General features: G+C 49.3%; 1 protein-coding gene across 1 annotated transcript in view; it reads left to right on the forward strand.

The window, feature by feature from the left end:
• Positions 1-387: 387 nt before the first annotated feature.
• RYBP (RING1 and YY1 binding protein) overlaps positions 388-17,653 on the forward strand; it is a 34,870-nt gene continuing 17,604 nt past the window's right edge. Inside the window, exons 1-2 of the mRNA XM_072347636.1 lie at positions 388-684; positions 1,526-1,651. Coding sequence (XP_072203737.1) covers positions 653-684; positions 1,526-1,651 — 158 coding nt within the window. The 5' untranslated portion in view covers positions 388-652. The remainder of the gene's footprint in view (positions 685-1,525; positions 1,652-17,653) is intronic.

A 17,653-nucleotide genomic window follows, 5' to 3' on the forward strand; every position in this document is an offset into this window, starting at 1 on the left:
TCACGGGGGCACTTTGTGAAGCGCTCCCGAAGCGGCGGCCCTCCCCGGCGCTCGGAACGGGCACGCAGCTCCTCTGCCCGACGGCCAACGCCGCCACCCGCACCTCCGCGAGGCGGGCAGGGCCTCCGGGGCCGCCCCACCCGCGGGAGCCCCGCGAGGAGGAAGGGAAGGGAAGGGGTCGCCTCCGCCCGCACGAAACCCATCCCCTCCTCCCGCGGTGCGCTCCGACGGGCGGCGGGCGGAGAGAGCCGGGGGACTCCGGCGGGGCAGGGCCGGGCCGCGGGGCTGGGACGGGGCGGGGGGGAGAGAGAGACCCGTCGGGGCGGCCGCGGCGCGGGGGGCGCTCCCCGCTCAGGGCCGGCGGCGGGGCCGCCACCATTGGCCGCGGCGCGGCGGAGAGCTCCGCCCGCCGGAGCGGCGCGGGGAGGAGGAGGAGGCGGAGGCGGAGGAGGAGGGAGGGCGCCGGGCTGCGCTGCGCTGCTAGTCTGGAGCGGAGCCTGGCAGCGGCAGGAGCGGCGGCGGCGCGGGGGTGAGCGGCAGCCGGAGCCCGCCGGCCGGAGGCAGCCCCGTCCCCCTCTCTCCCCCCCTCCCCTCCGCCCGCCCTCCTCCCTCGCGGCTTTCTTTGTGCGCAGGGCAGGGGCGGCCCCGATCCATGGTCATGGGCGACAAGAAGAGCCCGACCAGGTGAGCTGGGGGGGCGCGGGGGCGGGCGGGGAGCGGTGTCTAAGATGGAGGGAGAGTGGGGGGGGAAGGAAGGGAGGGGGACCCGGCCCGGCGCTGCCGTGTGCGGGGATGGCGGCTGTAGGCCCCGCGCTGCGGGCGCGTGGGGCGGGGGGAGCGGCGGCGGAGGGGCGCCCTAAGATGGAGGGAGGGAGTGCGGGAGGGGCGGCCCGGCCTCGCCTCGGCGCCAGGTGCGGGACTCGGGCGGGAGGCGGCTAAGATGGAGGGAGCGCGGAGCGGGGGGAGGAGGAGGAGGAGGAGGAGAAGAAGAAGTGTGCGCGGCTCTCCCCGCCGGTGCCGGGCTGATCTGGTGTGAGAGCAGCAGCCATGGCGGCTCGGCTCGCACACGCACTCCCGCCCCGCACACTCACTTCTCCCAGACAAAGGGAGATTTAACAAGGTGGAGGCGGCGGGCGGGCGCCGAACACGCCTCCCGGCCTTCCAACTCTCCGCCACGCCGCCCCTCCGAAAAAGGAGGGCGAGGGGGAGACGGCCCCCGCTCGCCGCTGCCCCCGCCCCGGGGCTCGGAGCGGCCCTCCCGGCGGGGCCGGGGCAGCGCGGCGCGGCCCTCCCGGGGAGCGGAGCGGGGCCGCAGCTCCGGGCTCGGGCCGCGTTAGGGAGCCGTGGGGCGAGCGGAGAAAGCGCTGGGTTTTCAGGGCTCAGTAATATGGTCTCTAATGTGTGTGTTTTCTTTCTCTCCTCCTCCTCTCTCTCTCTCTCTCCTCCTCCTGCTGCTTTTCTCCTCCTCCCCAAACGCACGCACACACACACACACACACACAACGCTTCTCCCTCCCTCCTCCAGGCCGAAGAGGCAAGCCAAACCTGCAGCCGACGAAGGCTTTTGGGATTGTAGCGTGTGCACCTTCAGAAACAGCGCCGAAGCCTTCAAATGCAGCATCTGCGATGTCCGGAAAGGCACCTCGACCAGGTATGCCGCACCTCTCCTGATGTTTCATCGCACAGAGTGGTTGGTTTTGCAGCTCCCTGCTCCCGGTTGTGTGTAACCCCCCATGACGTGCTCCAGCTGTCCCCATTTGAAATAGTGTGGTTTTTAAAAATTCTCTTTCAAGCGCTTAATTATCCCCAGGAAGCATGTTCTGTGGCTGCGACCTGAATCTTTTTGTTCTCCGCTTTTCTGTTGCTGTTTTGAGAAAGAGCTCTTAAAGCTCTGCAGGCAGCCAGGAGCGCTCAGATGGTGTTTTAGGGCAGATGGCTTTAGGGGGGGATGTACCTGTGTGTTGTGCAAGAGTGACAATAACTAGGGGTTAAGGAGTGAGGAGGGTGGCAGCTGGGACCGCAGATGGCACCAGAGCACAGCTCCCACCCAGAGGTGTTGATCGCTGCCTGTTGTCGCCTGGAAGGGATTGGCTGTTGTGGAGATGGAGTTTGTTTCAGAACGCTTGAACTGTCTGCCTTCTCCTGAGTAACTTTGTGCGGTTGTGAAGCTGACATGGAGCGGTTAATTTAACTCCCCAACCCCCCGGATTGTACTCTCCCAGTTAGTTGGTTCAAAAAGCCTGTTCCAAAAGGACCAAGTGGTGCTAAAACAGGCACATAGAGTTCTTCTTCTGTTTTGTTGTACAGTGTTGTCTCCTGATTTCCCTTTCCTGAATGTGCATGTCCCGTATTTGGTTCATGTTACTCCTCTCTCCATCAGGGCGGTGTGGTCTGTTAGATGTGCCTTGTGGGAAGCATCGTCCTTTTCCTTCTTGGGATGAAGCAGTGTGTTGTGGTGCTGCCATGGGCAGGCTGTTCTTGCGAGTTGAGTGTCTTGATGGGATCGACAAAGGAAATCACGGTGTTGTTGGTTGTTGTTTGCCTGTGCTTTAAGCAGCGTGAAGTGGTGGTGTTTTTAATGGGGTGCATGCTTTTGGGCCGTCGAAGCTCTCTGAGTTACAGTCATAGGATGTGGCGTTCACTGTGCGCTGATTGCAGCTAGCCCTACTGTTTACAAGAATATGCTGAGATGTTGAGCTTCAAAGTTATTTCATGTCGTTGAATGCAGTCCAGCTCTCGGGACAGCAGCACTCTGTACATGTGTAGATCTGATTCTTCTCTAGCTTTGTTGGTTCTTGTTTTGTCATACAGCTGAACCTTCAAAGCATGCTTGAGTGCTGTGGGTTTCTCTTCTCCTGGCTTTACCTTGATGCAGGTAAAACACGTCGGTCCTGCAGCTTCAGGTACAAACTGTGCTGCTCCAGCGCGGCACGGAGCCCTGCAATCACTGAGAGCACTCAGAGTAACGTGGAGCATGTGCAGAGTGTTTGTAGGAGGGGAGTCCTAATGAGATGTAGGAGTCCACATGGAGTGTGGCTGGTATCATACCGGATCGTTTTCATTTGGCCACCATACTGATGCTCCTTTGGAGAGCAGAAGCTTTATGGTTTTTTTTTCCTCCTTTTTAAATGAGAAATTTCAAAAGGTTTGTTGAGATAGTAAGAAGGTTTTGTCTTCTAAAGGGCTCTTCAGAGGGAAAGCAATTCACGGTTCATGTTAACAACTACAGCCTTGCTTGCAGATGTGATCCATGGGTCTGCAATGCTGTGTCTGTTCAGCTTTTTTTATAGACACTTATGAATGGCTTCTAATTTTAATTCATTTAATTCATCAGCTTTCTATTCATTTTTACCGCTTTCTAAATTGCTTTTGTTTGTAGAATTGGGGAAAGTATTTAAAATACTCAATGGACCATCATGCCTCCTTGCATATTTATGTCATTTATGGATAAATGAGAAGTTCGCTCAAAACATTCAGTTGTATGATGGGAAGGGTGGGGGTGAGAGAGCTCTGTTGTGGTTCTGCTCTGTTACTGTGTGTGATGAACGAGTCGATGGCTGGGAAATTCATCAGGATTTTTTAAATGAATGACTGATGTAAGGAGACCTCGTGAGTTGTGATTGATAATTTATTACCTGAAACACGATGAGCTCGACTTCTGAGTTGTAATATAACAAGTTGATGGTACTTATCCCCATCTGAAACTGCCTTACATCAGTAAGGTTCACCTTGATAGCATTTATAAGAAACTTACCAAATGCGCTTTCTAAAAAACCCAAGTGAAAGAAGAGCATCATGGATGTGATGAGGCAACTTGTTTTCATCAGATCTGAGTGGGAAATTACAGGGTGCCCAGCATTTCTATGAAGATCTGATACGACCTGTTCCTCCCCCATAGAATCCGTTCTTTGCTGTAGAGTTTTGGCTGACAAATCTCCTACCTGAGAACTAGTTAGGCTGTTAGCAGTTCTTACTGTGTCTGTGTTCTCAGGCTTTGTCCCATTGCTGTGCTGTGTGAGGGAGGGGGGCTGGCACCCTTGATGAGCTGGACTTTCTCAGCTCCAACTATCCCTATCTCAGGAAAGGAGCTGTAATTACAGTAAGAAGGTACGGAGCAGTTGTGCAAACATTATACTAAACCTGTAGTATTTACTTGAGTATTGGATCTTGGTATGGGTTGTCACTGACTCGCTTTCCCTAACTCTGTTCTTGCTTTTTATGGTTAAACTCCACTCTGGCCGAGTACGTAGAGTGTGGAGCACACTGAGATTTTCTGAAGTGTTCCTTCTGTGAGGATAGCAGCAAAGATGCAAGCTGTGTTCAGCGCCACAACATCCAGTTCAGTGAGGTGACAGTTTAATTGGCCAGCTTGGGAATGAGTAATGGCAACGTGCTTGCTGGGCTTTGCAATCATTTTCTTTCCTGGAGGTTTCTGCATTGGTGCAGTGGCTCAGGAGCTGCTGCTGTCACTGTTCCCACGTGTGTGCTGTGCTGCTCGGGTGGTTGCTCTGCTGGAGGCCGTCTGCTCCTGAATGCAGAGGGATGGAATTAAGCTGCTGCCAGGAGCCCTGCTCCACCAACACACGTTCCTTTCCCATTCCCTCTTCAGCATGGAAGAAAAGTTTACTTTGGTTTTCCTGAGAATGTTAGGCTGTGTTTGGCCTTGTATTCCCTGTTAAAAGGAGTTGTATGTCCCTGCGTGAGGCGTCACGACATTCTCACTCCCCCATTCCTTCTCTGTTGGTTCAGATATGTCGTGTTCCTCTGCACTGCTTGGAGCTGCCTCTTCTCCAGGTGTGACTTTAAGGCTTTACTGCAGAGTGGGATGTCCCTGTATTTCACAGAGAAACTGTTTTCTCAAGTTTTCCTTTTGGTAAATGTATCAGCAGTGGAGGTGGGAGCTTCTCTGATGTTCCCATGTGTCTGACTTCAAGATAAGCACTTTCATTGTCTGAACTTTGTGTCCTTTATTGTAAATGTGCCTTGATTACAGAGAAATGCTCTGAAAATCATCACCTGAAGGTGTGCGAGCAGCAATTAGATGTCTGACGTGCAATAAAAAAAAAAACCTTGTAAATAGAAAGGCAAGTTGCAGTGTCTGTGTCCTCTGGAAGGAATGTAAGTATTCCTGTGTACTTGTTGCTGGTATCTGTGTGTGTGCCCAAAGCACATGGTTTGGGGATTGCATAGGCTGATTTGAATGTCCATTTCATTGTGGAGCACTCCAGGAGTTTACGTCGTTGGGTTTTCGTTCTTCTGCCATCCCTGTTTTTGGGACACCAAGCCAAACCTAGTCAGTACAACTTTAAAATGCGTTTTGTCCCGTGTGAAACAAGTGTCTGGATGCTGGCCTTCACTCCCCATCACTTCCCCAGGAGTTTGCTTTACATGTCCGCGGTAGCTGTGCTCACACCTTGCAGAACACAAGCCACTGCTGTGCCCCACTGCCGAGTGCTCTCCTGCTCTGTACCCGGGCTGGGCTGACCAGAATAGACACCAGATAGCCCTGCTATTCCTGGAATGAGGAATCGCTTCTGATCCTGACCTCTGCAGAACTGATACATGCCCTGCTTATTCGCTGCCTATTAGCAGGGCTGCTCTTTTAAGAATGCCTGCTGGTGTGTAGCTGTGGTGTAGGTTAGAAACAAAGTGGTTTTCATTCAGTCCTTTAATGTTAAATGTCTTTCTCTCACATTAGGATGGGCTTTATTTTGTCATCGTGCCTGGCCTTTTATGTGGGTTATTCTCTATGAAAATTGAGTATCTGCCTCTTCTGGAAAAAAAGCTGTTGGGGGAGGGGAACTTGGTGCTTCTGCTCTAGGATATTAACCTTGCTAATTGACTGGTTAGGACAGGAGTGAAATCATCTTTGCTCATCCCACTGGTGGTTGCAATTCAGTGGCAGCTGGTGGGGTCTGTGTGAGCCTGGAGCCCTGCAGGTGTCCTTGTGGGTCTGGGGGTGTGTGGCCTCGGGGGCTGACTGCTGGTAGGGGATGAGAACAGCATGGTTCTGCCTCGGTCATTTCAGTTGCTGGAATTCACAGTACGTGTTTGGTAAATGTTTGTCAACGTTCAGGGAGTTCTTCAGACCTCAGTTTTCTCGTATCTTATTTACCAGCACTGTCTGAAACTGATTGGCTGGTACTTTCTGAATGTGTAGTTGAAGAGCACTTTTACTAGGTTTGGCAAACCCTCACTGGTGTGGGAGCTAAAAATAGGAGGAGCCTTCTGCGAATCTAGCATTTTACAAGCAGAAAGTGCTGATTGTTCACAGCAAGACCTGAGTTCTCAGGCTGTGGTTTGGTGATACACTGCTTGACTTTGTGACTTACGTTGTTGCACTTCAAATGCATCAGCCTGCATCAGTTATAAACTGTTACTGGTACGGATTCAGCTGCTGTTTTAACCAGCCTAGAGTTGGTCTGTTAGGCTCTGTCTGAGCGGATGAAGCTCTTCAGCTGCAGATCATCTATTATCTGTCATCCCGGTGCAAGCACAAAACTGGCATAGGATCAGGCTCCTGTGCTTTGGCAGCTGGGAAGAAGTGAGAGCCGTGTCCTGGTTTGCTCTTTGCTGGTGTTCAGGTCTGGTGTTAATGATCTGGTTACCCCAATCTCAGATTTTCTTTTGGGCTTCAACACCTCTGGGTTCATTCCACGTGGGGAGGATCCTCTGTTGATGTGTAGCATCTTGAGATAACGCTGAGCTGTAGTCTTCAAGTTTGGGTACTTGAAGTATGGTAGGTGACAGATGCCATAGGCTCTATGTTAGCTGCTGAGGCTCACTTTTCTTCTACTGTTTCTGCTCCTCAAGATCCTAGTGAGGAGTTTTAACTATACCTATTGTGATGCTTTTGTATTAGGGAAGGAAAAGAGCATATTTAACAGTGTAGTAAAGTGTTTAGTGTGGATAAAGTGTATTATAGCTTTCATGCAGAATGCCTGTTTGGGTTAAATGATGGCATATTGGAGGGTTTAAAGATCTATCCCTAATTTCTTTGGAGACGGTGTAAAGGTCTGATTGATAAACTGCAGCACTGAGCATGTTAATCTGTCACTGATAACACCCAGTGTGGGTATTATTTATTTTCTCCTTTCTCTATAGGCTGCTTTTTTTGGAGCCAGGAATCCAAGTCAAAGCATGCATGTGCATGTAGGAGGAGGGAGCATGCAGCTCTGCTACTGCTGGGCTCCCTGGGACAGTGAGCTCCTTCTCTGCAGGTCCGCATGGATGGCTTGTAGGCAGAAGAATGCAGGGTGACTCTCTGTGTGCCTGCCTTGTATTGAGAGGATTGTTTCATGCTCCTGTCAGCTGCCCGTGGAAGGGCTGTACATCTGCAAGTTCAATGTGTGGGTTTTGTGTCCCGGTGTGGCTTCATCAAGCACACGGAGCCTTGTCTGAACTGGAAATAGAAAAGCTTTTGTACAGGGTTGCCCTGAGGAAGTGGTGGATGCAAAGAGCAGTTCTCTGTGGACACCTTTGACTCGTGCAAGATCTTGACTTACTGTCCTGTGCTGCGTGTTAATGTTCCCAGCAACCCTCGGAGCTGGGGAGCTCTATTGGGGCTGAATTATTAGGTCTGTGCAAACAATGCGTGTGACCCACAGCCCCTGAGGGATGAAAGGTGTCAGGCAGTGTGCTGAGGGCTAGATGAGTTATTTTGGTTGGCTCACTCCAGCTTTTGTGCTTGGATGCCTCTGCCATAACTCCAGGCTAGTTGGCTGCAGGCTATGAATCAGGTGTCTGCTCCCCTTGTGTGGAGTGGGAATTGAACAGCGTTGCTGTTGGTGTTCTCTTGCTGCAGTGCTGCTCCTCTTCTCCCTGCTTCCAGACTTGGAAGGACAGGCAGTGGCTTCCGTTTTTACAAATCGAAGTTGTTGCCTGCACACAAATACAGCATCATGGTGAGAGGTAGACTTGGCAGCATGCGTTAGCTGGGCAAAGGACATGCTCTGTGTTCTCCATTACATGCAGGCCTTTTTGTCTGTGTGAGCCTTCCTACCAGGAAACCCGCTGACCTATTTTGTGGGCTTTCAGGTGGTTCTGTAGGTTAGTGGGTTTCAGTTCCACAATGTAGGTCACTTGCAAGGTGCGCCAGAGTTTCATAACACAGCTCTGACCTGAAATCAGATTCACACGCACTGTAGTTGTGGCTGCGTCCTGCGGCTGTGCTTTTCATCTCTTTAAACTGCTCTCCTCCCAAGGCAGAAGGAGAAATCTGGGCATTTCCAGAGGGAGGTGATTTTGCAGGATGGCTCAGGAGCACTTAAACAGCATGTGTATTTCAGACAGGTGAGGGCACGCTGCTGTCACTTGCTGCCTTGTCTTTAATTAAGATGCTGTTTAAAAAAAAACCAAGCAGACTGCAGATATTGCAAATTGCATTCATTCTGTAAGCAGATGTCAGGATTACTGGAGTGAGGTGACAGTGCCCGTGTTGTATGTGTGCAGGTTCCTCTTGGAGGTTCCACATTCTAAATACTTTGATTTCCTACCTGTAAGCCATGAATCCATTTAAACTCCTGGTTATGTCTGGAGATATGGCCAAGCCTTTGCTTCTGTTCTTCCCATAAGCCAGCTGCTAATTAGGAGCGTGTTCTTTGTAGCAGAGCGCTAATTGGGATACTAACAAATCCGTTGTCAGCTGAGCGTTGGAAGTGGTGTGATGCTGAGTGGCTCAGCCATAAGGCATTGCTGCTTGCTGGCCTGCTCACAACAGAGGGCTACATCTGGGACCTTGCTTATTGTGTAGCAATAGGTCCTGCTGGAAGAGCATGGGAAGGAGGGTACGGACTTAAAGCACGGATCCTGACAGCAGGTGGGTGGCTGTGAGAAGAGCATTGCCTGGCTCGAGGGGCTGCCCTGGGGTTGTGGAGCAGCCCGTGCTGCAGGGCTCAGACAGAAACACGTGTAGCTGTGTGCTGCAAAAACCTTCTGATTTTTTTAAATTGATTTTAGCTTTCTGACGGCTGTACGTCCCGAAGCCCACACTTCACAGCAATTTGCTGAGAGCTGAGATGTGCCATATTTAAGCAAGCGCAGCGTATGCTTTATGTCACTTGCTATGTGGAGGTGCAAACTACCAAAAAAAACCTATCTGCAGCTTAGTGTCTGAGTGTGTCCGGGAGCTGCGGATACTCCGGCTTTAGGATCTTGTCTGGTTGGTTGTCTTCAGATCCAGTGGCAGTAAACCAAGCCAGTTTTGGGTTCTGTTTAGGGGTAAACAAGGAGTAAATGTTTGGACGTGTTTCCTGAAGCAGAGTGCTCTTTGGGATCTCTGAGTGATGATGGATTGCCTGTAACACGCAGAGGTGCTAAGTGAGACAAAATATCTTGCTGAGATAAAGCTGCCTGCTTCAGATTTATATTGTTGAGTAGACAAACGTGAGACTGATTATAATCTTGAAATACTTTTCCTGAGCTAAATTATTTTTGTGCGGGTGGAACGACGTCTGGGTAATTCATGTGCAATTTAACACAGCCAAATCACAGAGGTGGATGGAGGATGCAGAAGTGCTGTGTGAGGAAGATGGCCATAGAGCTGCAGGTTTTGTGGGGAAGCTGTTAATTGAAGAGAATTCCTCCTTACTTTATTTATTTATTTTCCCCCCCATGATATTCTGGATGTGGTGGAGAAACACACAGAAGGATGTGTGCTGTCTCTCACTTCAATAGGTGGTAGAGGCACCGTCCCTGGGGGTGTCCAGGGAATGTGCACTGAGGGAAACCATTATGGGCACAGTGATGGTGGGCTTGGATGGTGATCCCCAGTGATGGGGATCTTGGAGGTATTTGATAGCTTTAATGGTTCTGCGATTCCCTTTGCAGGTGCCAGTGGTTACGTAGCATTGGGGTGATCTGAGTCTATGTAAAAGGAGCTGGGAGTCACCTTTAGGAAATGAGCTTCCTGAATGTCCTCAAGCTGCCATTCTTTAGTCTGTCTGCTTGTATTTGCTGTCTGCTTGAGCCTGCCCAGGAAATTTATGCCTGTGTTAGGTGCTCCATCCACACCTGCTAAGGAGCTCGTGGAATAGGGTTCTGCTGTTGTCGGGGAAGTGAAGTACTGAAAGAGCGAGGTCATATAGAAGTGTCTCATTGCCTTATTGCAACAAGGAAGTAAAGTGGGGCTAATTTACCTAGGTTACATCTTCTGCAGCAAGACTGCTGTTGTCAGTGAGAAAGGTATGCTATAATTCAATCAAGTATTGTGTGTTCTTCTGCACATGGAGTTATGGGGTGAAATTGTCAGCATCCCTAGCACGGAGGTGCCCATGCTGCTGTGTGATGCCAGTTAGAAATGGGCAGTGTGTTCACGTGGCTGCAATGGGAATGGGCATAGAACTTTGGGGGACAGAGCTGCACTCCTAAAAGCTGCTCCCCTGTTATTTATTAATTCTTATTATGGTCTGTGGCTCAAACTGTTGGCAGTTTTTCCGGTCGTTGTTTTTGGTCTTTAGAAATGCCAGAATGTCTGTAGAGAAAAATCCTTAGGTGGGATTCTCCCATTCTCAGCAGAGTTGTTCATCCCTAAAGCACCATGAGGGATGAACTCTGCTGTGGGAAGGATGCACCCTTATCTATTTCTTCTTCTGTATGCTTGTATGTTCCTATGGCATGCCAGGCTGAATGGAGTCCCTGCATATGTGTCTGCATTCTGCAGCAGAGAGCAAGTCAGGCTTTCCTGTGGCTCTGGTGACAGTGTCACTATGTCTGGAAGTGGTATTGAGGAGCGTTGCTCAGGGGGATGGGGTACATACAGCATGTGGGGGGTCAAGTTAAGTTATGAAGAATTCAGGTGGTATGGCACAGCTGTGTTACTGAAGGCATTGGGTTGTCAGAGCTCCTTGGTTTCACATGTAGGACAGCAGTGAAGAACACTCTTCAGCATGGGTGTGGGAATGTAGTACTCTGGGAGCGATTAAGAATCATTAATTAGAAGCACTTGTTGCCGGATGTGACTCAAGTTGGTTGCAAGTTGCTTCACTCACAAGGTCAGGAGGATGCCGGCGTTCAGATGGGTGTTCTAGTGTCCCTGTGGCTGGGGGCTCTGTGTGGGGATAAGTGGCAATGCCAGAGCACCAGCTGGGGCATCTGCAGGTTCATTAGCTCATTTATTTACAATTATTGCTTGAAAGCACCTCTGTGAGGTGGGACTGCAAGTTCAGACCTAGGAGTGCCTCTTCTCAATTCCTCGGTTGTATTTGCGGGTTGAAACGCACTGGGAATTTACACGGCTGTGCTGAGTCTGCTATTACTCAGCCAGCATTCAAAGTGATAGTGAAACTGCATCACAAACAACAGCTTCCTGACCTGTGTGAAGAGGGTGACGTTTTTTTCCAGTTACGCATTAACCAGCAGATACAAAGTCAGCAGTGCAGAGTGGTAGAACATCCATGTGCGTGCCAGGTACCTGCTCTGCAGACACAGAGCTGTCAAGCAAGGCACGGAAAACAGTGCACAATAAGGGACCTGCTGTGTTTCTTTACCAGTTCTCAGCCTTTTCCTAAGGGGTAGCACTTAGCACTTGCTCATTTCTAAAAGCCTGCCACAGGCATGAGTGTTGTGGTTTCCTTGTATTTTGTTACACGATGGTGCACAGCATAAGGAAATGCCTTTTTAAGCACGAGCGTGGGGATGTGGAATGCTGCTGTAAGAAATTAGTTTAATAGCAGTTGGTGACTGTATTTCTGAATGTGCTAGCATTGAAATGTCACGGTGGTTCGACAGGTAGGTGACACATGGAGACAGTGACCTTCTGTTGTTTGCATCATGCTCCTCTGAATCATGTCCAGGGGCTGCAGAAGTCAGGGCAGCACTTTGCTGGCAATTACAAGAGCAGAATCAGACCTCTGAGGCTGATTCCTGCAAAGAAAGGGAGTAAGCTGGCATTAAACTGAAGATATCTTTTGTGGTCTTGCTATGTTCCAGGAAAGGAATGAATTGTGTTGTATGAAGCCCTAAATGAAGCTCCAGGGACAAATTCTGTTAAGCAGAGAACCCTTTGGATTTCTCATTGCCTCGGTCATCCCGGTACCCTATGAAGTTTGAACAGTGCTGAGACCAATGAAGCTTCAGATTTTATCATTTTAGCGTTAATATACATGTCAGAGATGGTAATCAAACTGGGGTCAAACCCCTTCTTGTTACTCCATGGGAGGAAACAAAATGCGCACTCCAAAATATTCATGCAATATTGCAGGGCCATAATTCTTAATGAGTCTCATCTGTCCGAAGTGTATTCCTTCTGCTGCCAGCAGGGAGAAGTTCTTGGTTTTGGTGTTAGTGTTCAAATACAGTTCTCATCTTCCTCCAATTGCTCACATGGACCAAAACGATGACGTTCCTTCTGCTGAGCAGTGTCTGTGCCTTTGCTCATAGAGCTGCCAGGTGAGTTTTAGCTTCAGCAGCTCCAAGTATGGCTCCTCTTGGAAGAATTTCTGGCTGAAGGCTGAAGTTGTTTTCTTTCCTGTCCTGAGCTGCTGGGACTGTGGTGATTTTTGAAATCCCATTCATCTCCTCACAAAAGTTTAACAAGTACTGCTTGAATCATGGATAGCCTGAAGAATATCCTGGGGATAAAGAGGCTTAAATAATCTTTACTTGGGCTGCTCTGGTGTGTAGCTTATATTGTGTTGAGTATATGGAAAGCACTGAAGAAAATCAGCCCTTTACTGTAAGAACTCTCCCAGACTGAAGCTGAGCGTTTCTCTTAGTGTAATGCAGTGTGCTCAATTAAGTGAGATGTGCAAACGTGTTTTGGCTCAAGGTTTTTGTTGCTGAATACAAACGTGCTGAACTCAAATGAAATTCTCTTGTAAGGAAAAAGATTTCTGATTAATAACTGTGTGAGTTGGTGAATAACTTTGTTTCACTTGATTTCTGAAAAAAACACCTCGTGTTTTCTGTGGTTGTTAGCAGGGAGAGTGTCATGGCTTAGGGTAACCCATGACAGAGAGCAGGAATGGGAGCAGTTTATTGACACTGCTTTTACTGAAAAGACACTGATATTCTCCTAACAATTCAGTGCTGACTTCCAGCTCATGGGCGTAAAGCTGAGTGTAAAAGTGAGCTTCTTATTTTGTTGAATGTAAGTTCCTGTGCTCAAAACATGGAGCAAAAGCAATCCCATGAAAATCAATTAGAATAATAGAGTACAGCCATTGCAAAATAGCATTACAATAGTTAAGTAATTATCCCACTGCATGACTTAGCAAGAGGGATAAATAATGCATGCAGAATTGTGTTGGAGCTTGCAAGGGAGGTTGGTGCTGTGAGCGTGGGGGAAAGGGTGCAGACAGAGCTTCTGCCAGGGAGGGTGTGATGGGCTGAAGCCTTGTCATGCCTTGAGAGGGGGCAAAATGGACAGATGTGTTTTTTCATGCTCATTTGGAGATAACTTTCAGGCAGAAATCCTTGCTGTGTTGGTGGATGAACTCATAGTGACGTGTTTTTTCCTCCTTTGTGTGGCACATTGGAGTTAAAACACACGCTTAGGAAAGATGTGTGAGGCTTCACATGGGACTGCTCCAGGACTGCTGGGGTTGGTCTGGTGGCTGCTGTGGCCCCAAAGGGAGGGATGGAGTGATGCCCACTGGGTCTTGGGGCATGGTGTGTGTTAATGATGATGTGCTGCTTCCTGCGTAGGAGGTGGTCCCACCTGTGAGATGCTCGGCTCTGCCAGCTGCAGGAGGAGGCTGTGAGCGAGGCCATCACACTGCTCTGTGAAGGGGTGGGGACTCAGTGGCACACAGAGGCTTTGCAGTGACAGGTCAAGAGGCTGAGCTGTCAGGGCAGGGTATGGCTGCTGCCTGGTACTGTCCCAGGTCTTGGGGCAGCACCTCTTAGTGCCATTCCTTTTCTCCTCCCTGATGCCCTGTCATCAGCACAGGACCAAACCAAGGATCCTTCTCAGTTTGGATGTGTTGTTTCCCTTTATGTTGCAGAAATTTTCCTTTATTGTGTAATGATGGGTGCTGCATGAAACAGCTCTTGAGGCTGAGGCTAATGAGCGTTTGTGTAGTTGGTCCTTTGAATAGAAATTTCAGGGAAATTGTGGTATGCCTTTGTGTTATGCATTGCTAGTAAAGCTCTGACAGCCCCTCACCACTTGTGTTTTGGGGAAGCTGAAACGGTCTTTGAGATTTCCCCAGTAGCTGCTGTTCTGTGACAAGCTCAAATGTGAATGTCCTGAGGATGCAGTGATCCGAATGCTGAGCTGCTGCTGTAACGCTGAAGGAGTCTGATAAAAGGTTGGTGTAATGGTGCCATTTGCTTACTTTAGTTGTCTAAAGCTTTGCACCGTACTCCAAATATTAGTTAATTAAAAAAGAGAATAATTGTCCTGGTGCATAACTTGATAAAGGCTTCTAAGATTGGCACCTTAACAAATGTATTGATTGATTATTTAGAAAGTAATTCCCACGTCTTAAAGAGCCACTTAGTATTGAGATGCGGCATTGCTACCCTCCAGTTCTGGGTCTGCGTGGGTTCCCTGTGTCAGTTTGTTCAATACTCACTGCCGCTGACCTTGGATAATTAAGAAGTCTCCTGTTTGGAGGAGATAAATGCTGCTTGTGTTTGGCACATGACTGATTAGCTCAGCCGTGGAAGTGTAGTTTCTGTGCTGCTGGCAGGATGGATGCTGCCCTGCACAGCTCTGTGTCCCTCTGTGCTCCAGTGCTGAGGCTGTTTGGATGCCTCCCTGGGCTCCAGCATCTGAACCACTTTGAACGGGCCTCCTTTCTTCCTCAGGATAGTGTGCTATGCTTGTCCTGGCAATAGTACTCTGAGGAAAAGGTGGCTAATAAGTTGCTTTTCTGTTTTGTCTTTTTTTCTTTCTGATCTCTTCTTACTGATATAATAAAACCATCTCAGCAGTAGTAGTAAATCAAACCAAAGAATAGCTTTAAAAATGCAGCTGCATCCATGCCAGAGTATTTTAGCTGATGTTAACTTCCTTTGTATTCTTGAGAGGCAGACCGGTGGTGGCAAGTAGTGTTCTGCTGGGCTGCTTTGTTTGCACCCAGCGGGGCACTGTCCCTGATGGGATCTCTGGGTGTGGGCACCCAGGAGGATTGGGGATGACATGCGCTTCTTATGGACTGTGCTTCCAAAGCCAAATCTGTAGCCTTGAAAATCTGGAGGCTTTGTAATCTTCCCCCCTGCGAGGGTATTATTTATTTGGGAAATTGCATAATGCCTGTTACGCAAGCAGTCTCTTTTCAGCAACTGTGTAAAGTGTATTATGGGGGGAAAAAAAGTGGGTTTTTGTATGTTAAATTCAGGCTTCAAGTGGCACAGAATAGATCCCACAACTGAAGTGTTTTAATGAAGAGAGGCTTTAACGAAGCTCGCTTTCTATTTATAACAGGAGCGAGGCAGAGCCAAGCGCAGCTCTCACAAACACTCACACCTGTTTCCACAAAGAAGTTCAATTCCCACCATGCATCCAGTTCTGAGAAACAGTGATTAAGTGCATGGGCTGTGTTGCAGATGAAATCAGCACAGACCTGTTAAACTGATCTATGTTGTTTGTTGGTTGTTTTCTTTTTCCCCTAGAATATCTTTAGTAAAGAAAATCTTAGGTGAGATATACGCATACCTCGCTTCACAGCATCTCACTGAAGGATTTACTGCTTACCTTGAGTTCTGGGTCCTTTTTTTTTTCCACATGTCTGTATGCATCCTGAAATAAGTCACTTTGTAGACAAGACACCAAATATGCATCTCTCCTTTGCTGGATGGTGAAGTCTTGTTTACAAGTTTCCCGAACAATCTGAATTAAAAGCAGCAGCAGTTGATGAATGGCTGTTGCTGGGGCTGTAGGAGGGCACTGGAGCCATTGTGCCCTGAACTTGCATGTGCACAACCCAGTTGCCTTGTGCTGTGCTGGACTCTGGCTGCAGAGTTTGGTGTGTGGGGAGTGGCCACTGATGAAGACAAGGTTGGTGCAGCCAGCCCACTGTTAAAAGGAGGTGCTGGAGAAGAGCTCTGTGTTAAAGGCTGCACAGCTTCTTTGCAGACTTCATGTTCAGACTAGGTTCTCCTGCAGTCTATCTGTTTAGCTCTTGAGTGCTTTTTTTCTGTGGGATATGTCTGAGTAGAAGACTCACTCGAACACAGGAGAGGCATAAGATGAAGCTGTTGCCACAGCCACTGCCTTTTTTCTGTGCATTGCTGTCTACTGACAGCTTTTCAAACTTGCCTCCAGGACAAGGAGACCTGTTCTTCCCAATTCTGTCATTGGAGCCTGCCTTATTAAACCAACAGATGAGTGCGTTTGTGGAACCGCCCTGGTGGTTTTGTTGGTTTATATAGCAGTAAAAAATAGAATAAAAGTAATTTGTGATCCTGCATTTGCAGTGGGCTCTGTGCATAGGCATGCTCTGCTGCTCTGTGACAGGCCAGCTTTGTGAGACTTGGCTGTGTAATGTTCTCCTCAGAGACTTATTTTCAGGTCTTTTATCTTGCTATAGGAGAGTAACAGGGTGTAGGTACCTGACGTGCTTGTCTGCAGGGCTGTTGTGTGCTGGGGCGCTGCTGCAGCAGGTGGGATGGAGAAGTGGTGAACTTGTTGTGGAACAGTCTTTCCATAAACATCTCGTGCTGGCTCGCAGTGTGAGAGTTGCAGGGTGTGAAGGAGCTGTCTTGCTGATGTTTGTGTGCACTGTGGAGGGGTTTGGTGACTGTTGGTTTCATGTGGAAGATGGAAAGCTGTTGTTGAGGCTGCAAGCGTACAAACACCGCAGGCTGAAACCGTGGTACAGAGCTGCTGTTGGTGGTGGTGAGGACAGAAGTGCCAGATGGGAGCGTTTGAGATCAGGACCGTAAAGCTGGATTTACACCTTCATGCGAGCATGGAGGTCCCAGAGGAAATAAAGCAGATCTGTGCTGTGTCAGAATGCTGCCTTGCAGTGGAAATCCCCACGGAAGAGCTCTACCAGTGCTGCAAAATGAGCACGCTTGTTTACAAAGGGCGTTTGTGGCCAGGTTTCCTTCTGCAAGCACATGTGCCTGGAGGTTTGGCCCCAGCCCTGCAGGACCTCTGCACTGTACTGGGCAGGAGGAGGCTAACAGGGATGGACTGAGGGCTGAGCCTCATCTGGGATGGATGTTCTAAAACACTGAAAAGTGTTTGTCATATACACAGCAACTTTGGGCATCCAGAGGTTTGGGAATGGCTCCATATAAACGTATATTTTAAGCAGCTTCTGAGATGACGTCCCACCTTATCTGGTCTTTCCCCAGGCTGGGAGGAGCAGCTCCCAGCAGCAGCAGCAGGAGCCAGCCAGCCGCAGGGCGCGTGTAGCTGTTGGCCGGAGCTGCTCGCCCCGCACTGAGCAGCACACAGCCAGCTCTCCCGGGCTGCTGCTGCAGAGGGAAGGAGCTACGTAAACAGGGAAGCTGCAGAGCAAACAGGCACCAACCCAAAGCCAGCCCCTGTGTGTCCCAGGGCGGCCAATTCTGAGTTAACGCTGCCTGCTGTTGAAATGAACACGTGTAGGAGAGCTCTCTGCTTTTGTGCTTGTGCCGTAGTGATCATTTCCATTCATCTTTTTGTGATACTCACAAAGTGGTTTGTTTTGAGGAAATCTGAAAAGCTTGTGGTTCTTTAAGTTGTTATTGCAGTATTTACTGTAAGTGGCTGCTTCTG

The sequence above is a fragment of the Excalfactoria chinensis genome, chromosome 12 (assembly GCF_039878825.1).
Source record: "Excalfactoria chinensis isolate bCotChi1 chromosome 12, bCotChi1.hap2, whole genome shotgun sequence".
Lineage (NCBI taxonomy): Eukaryota > Metazoa > Chordata > Aves > Galliformes > Phasianidae > Excalfactoria > Excalfactoria chinensis.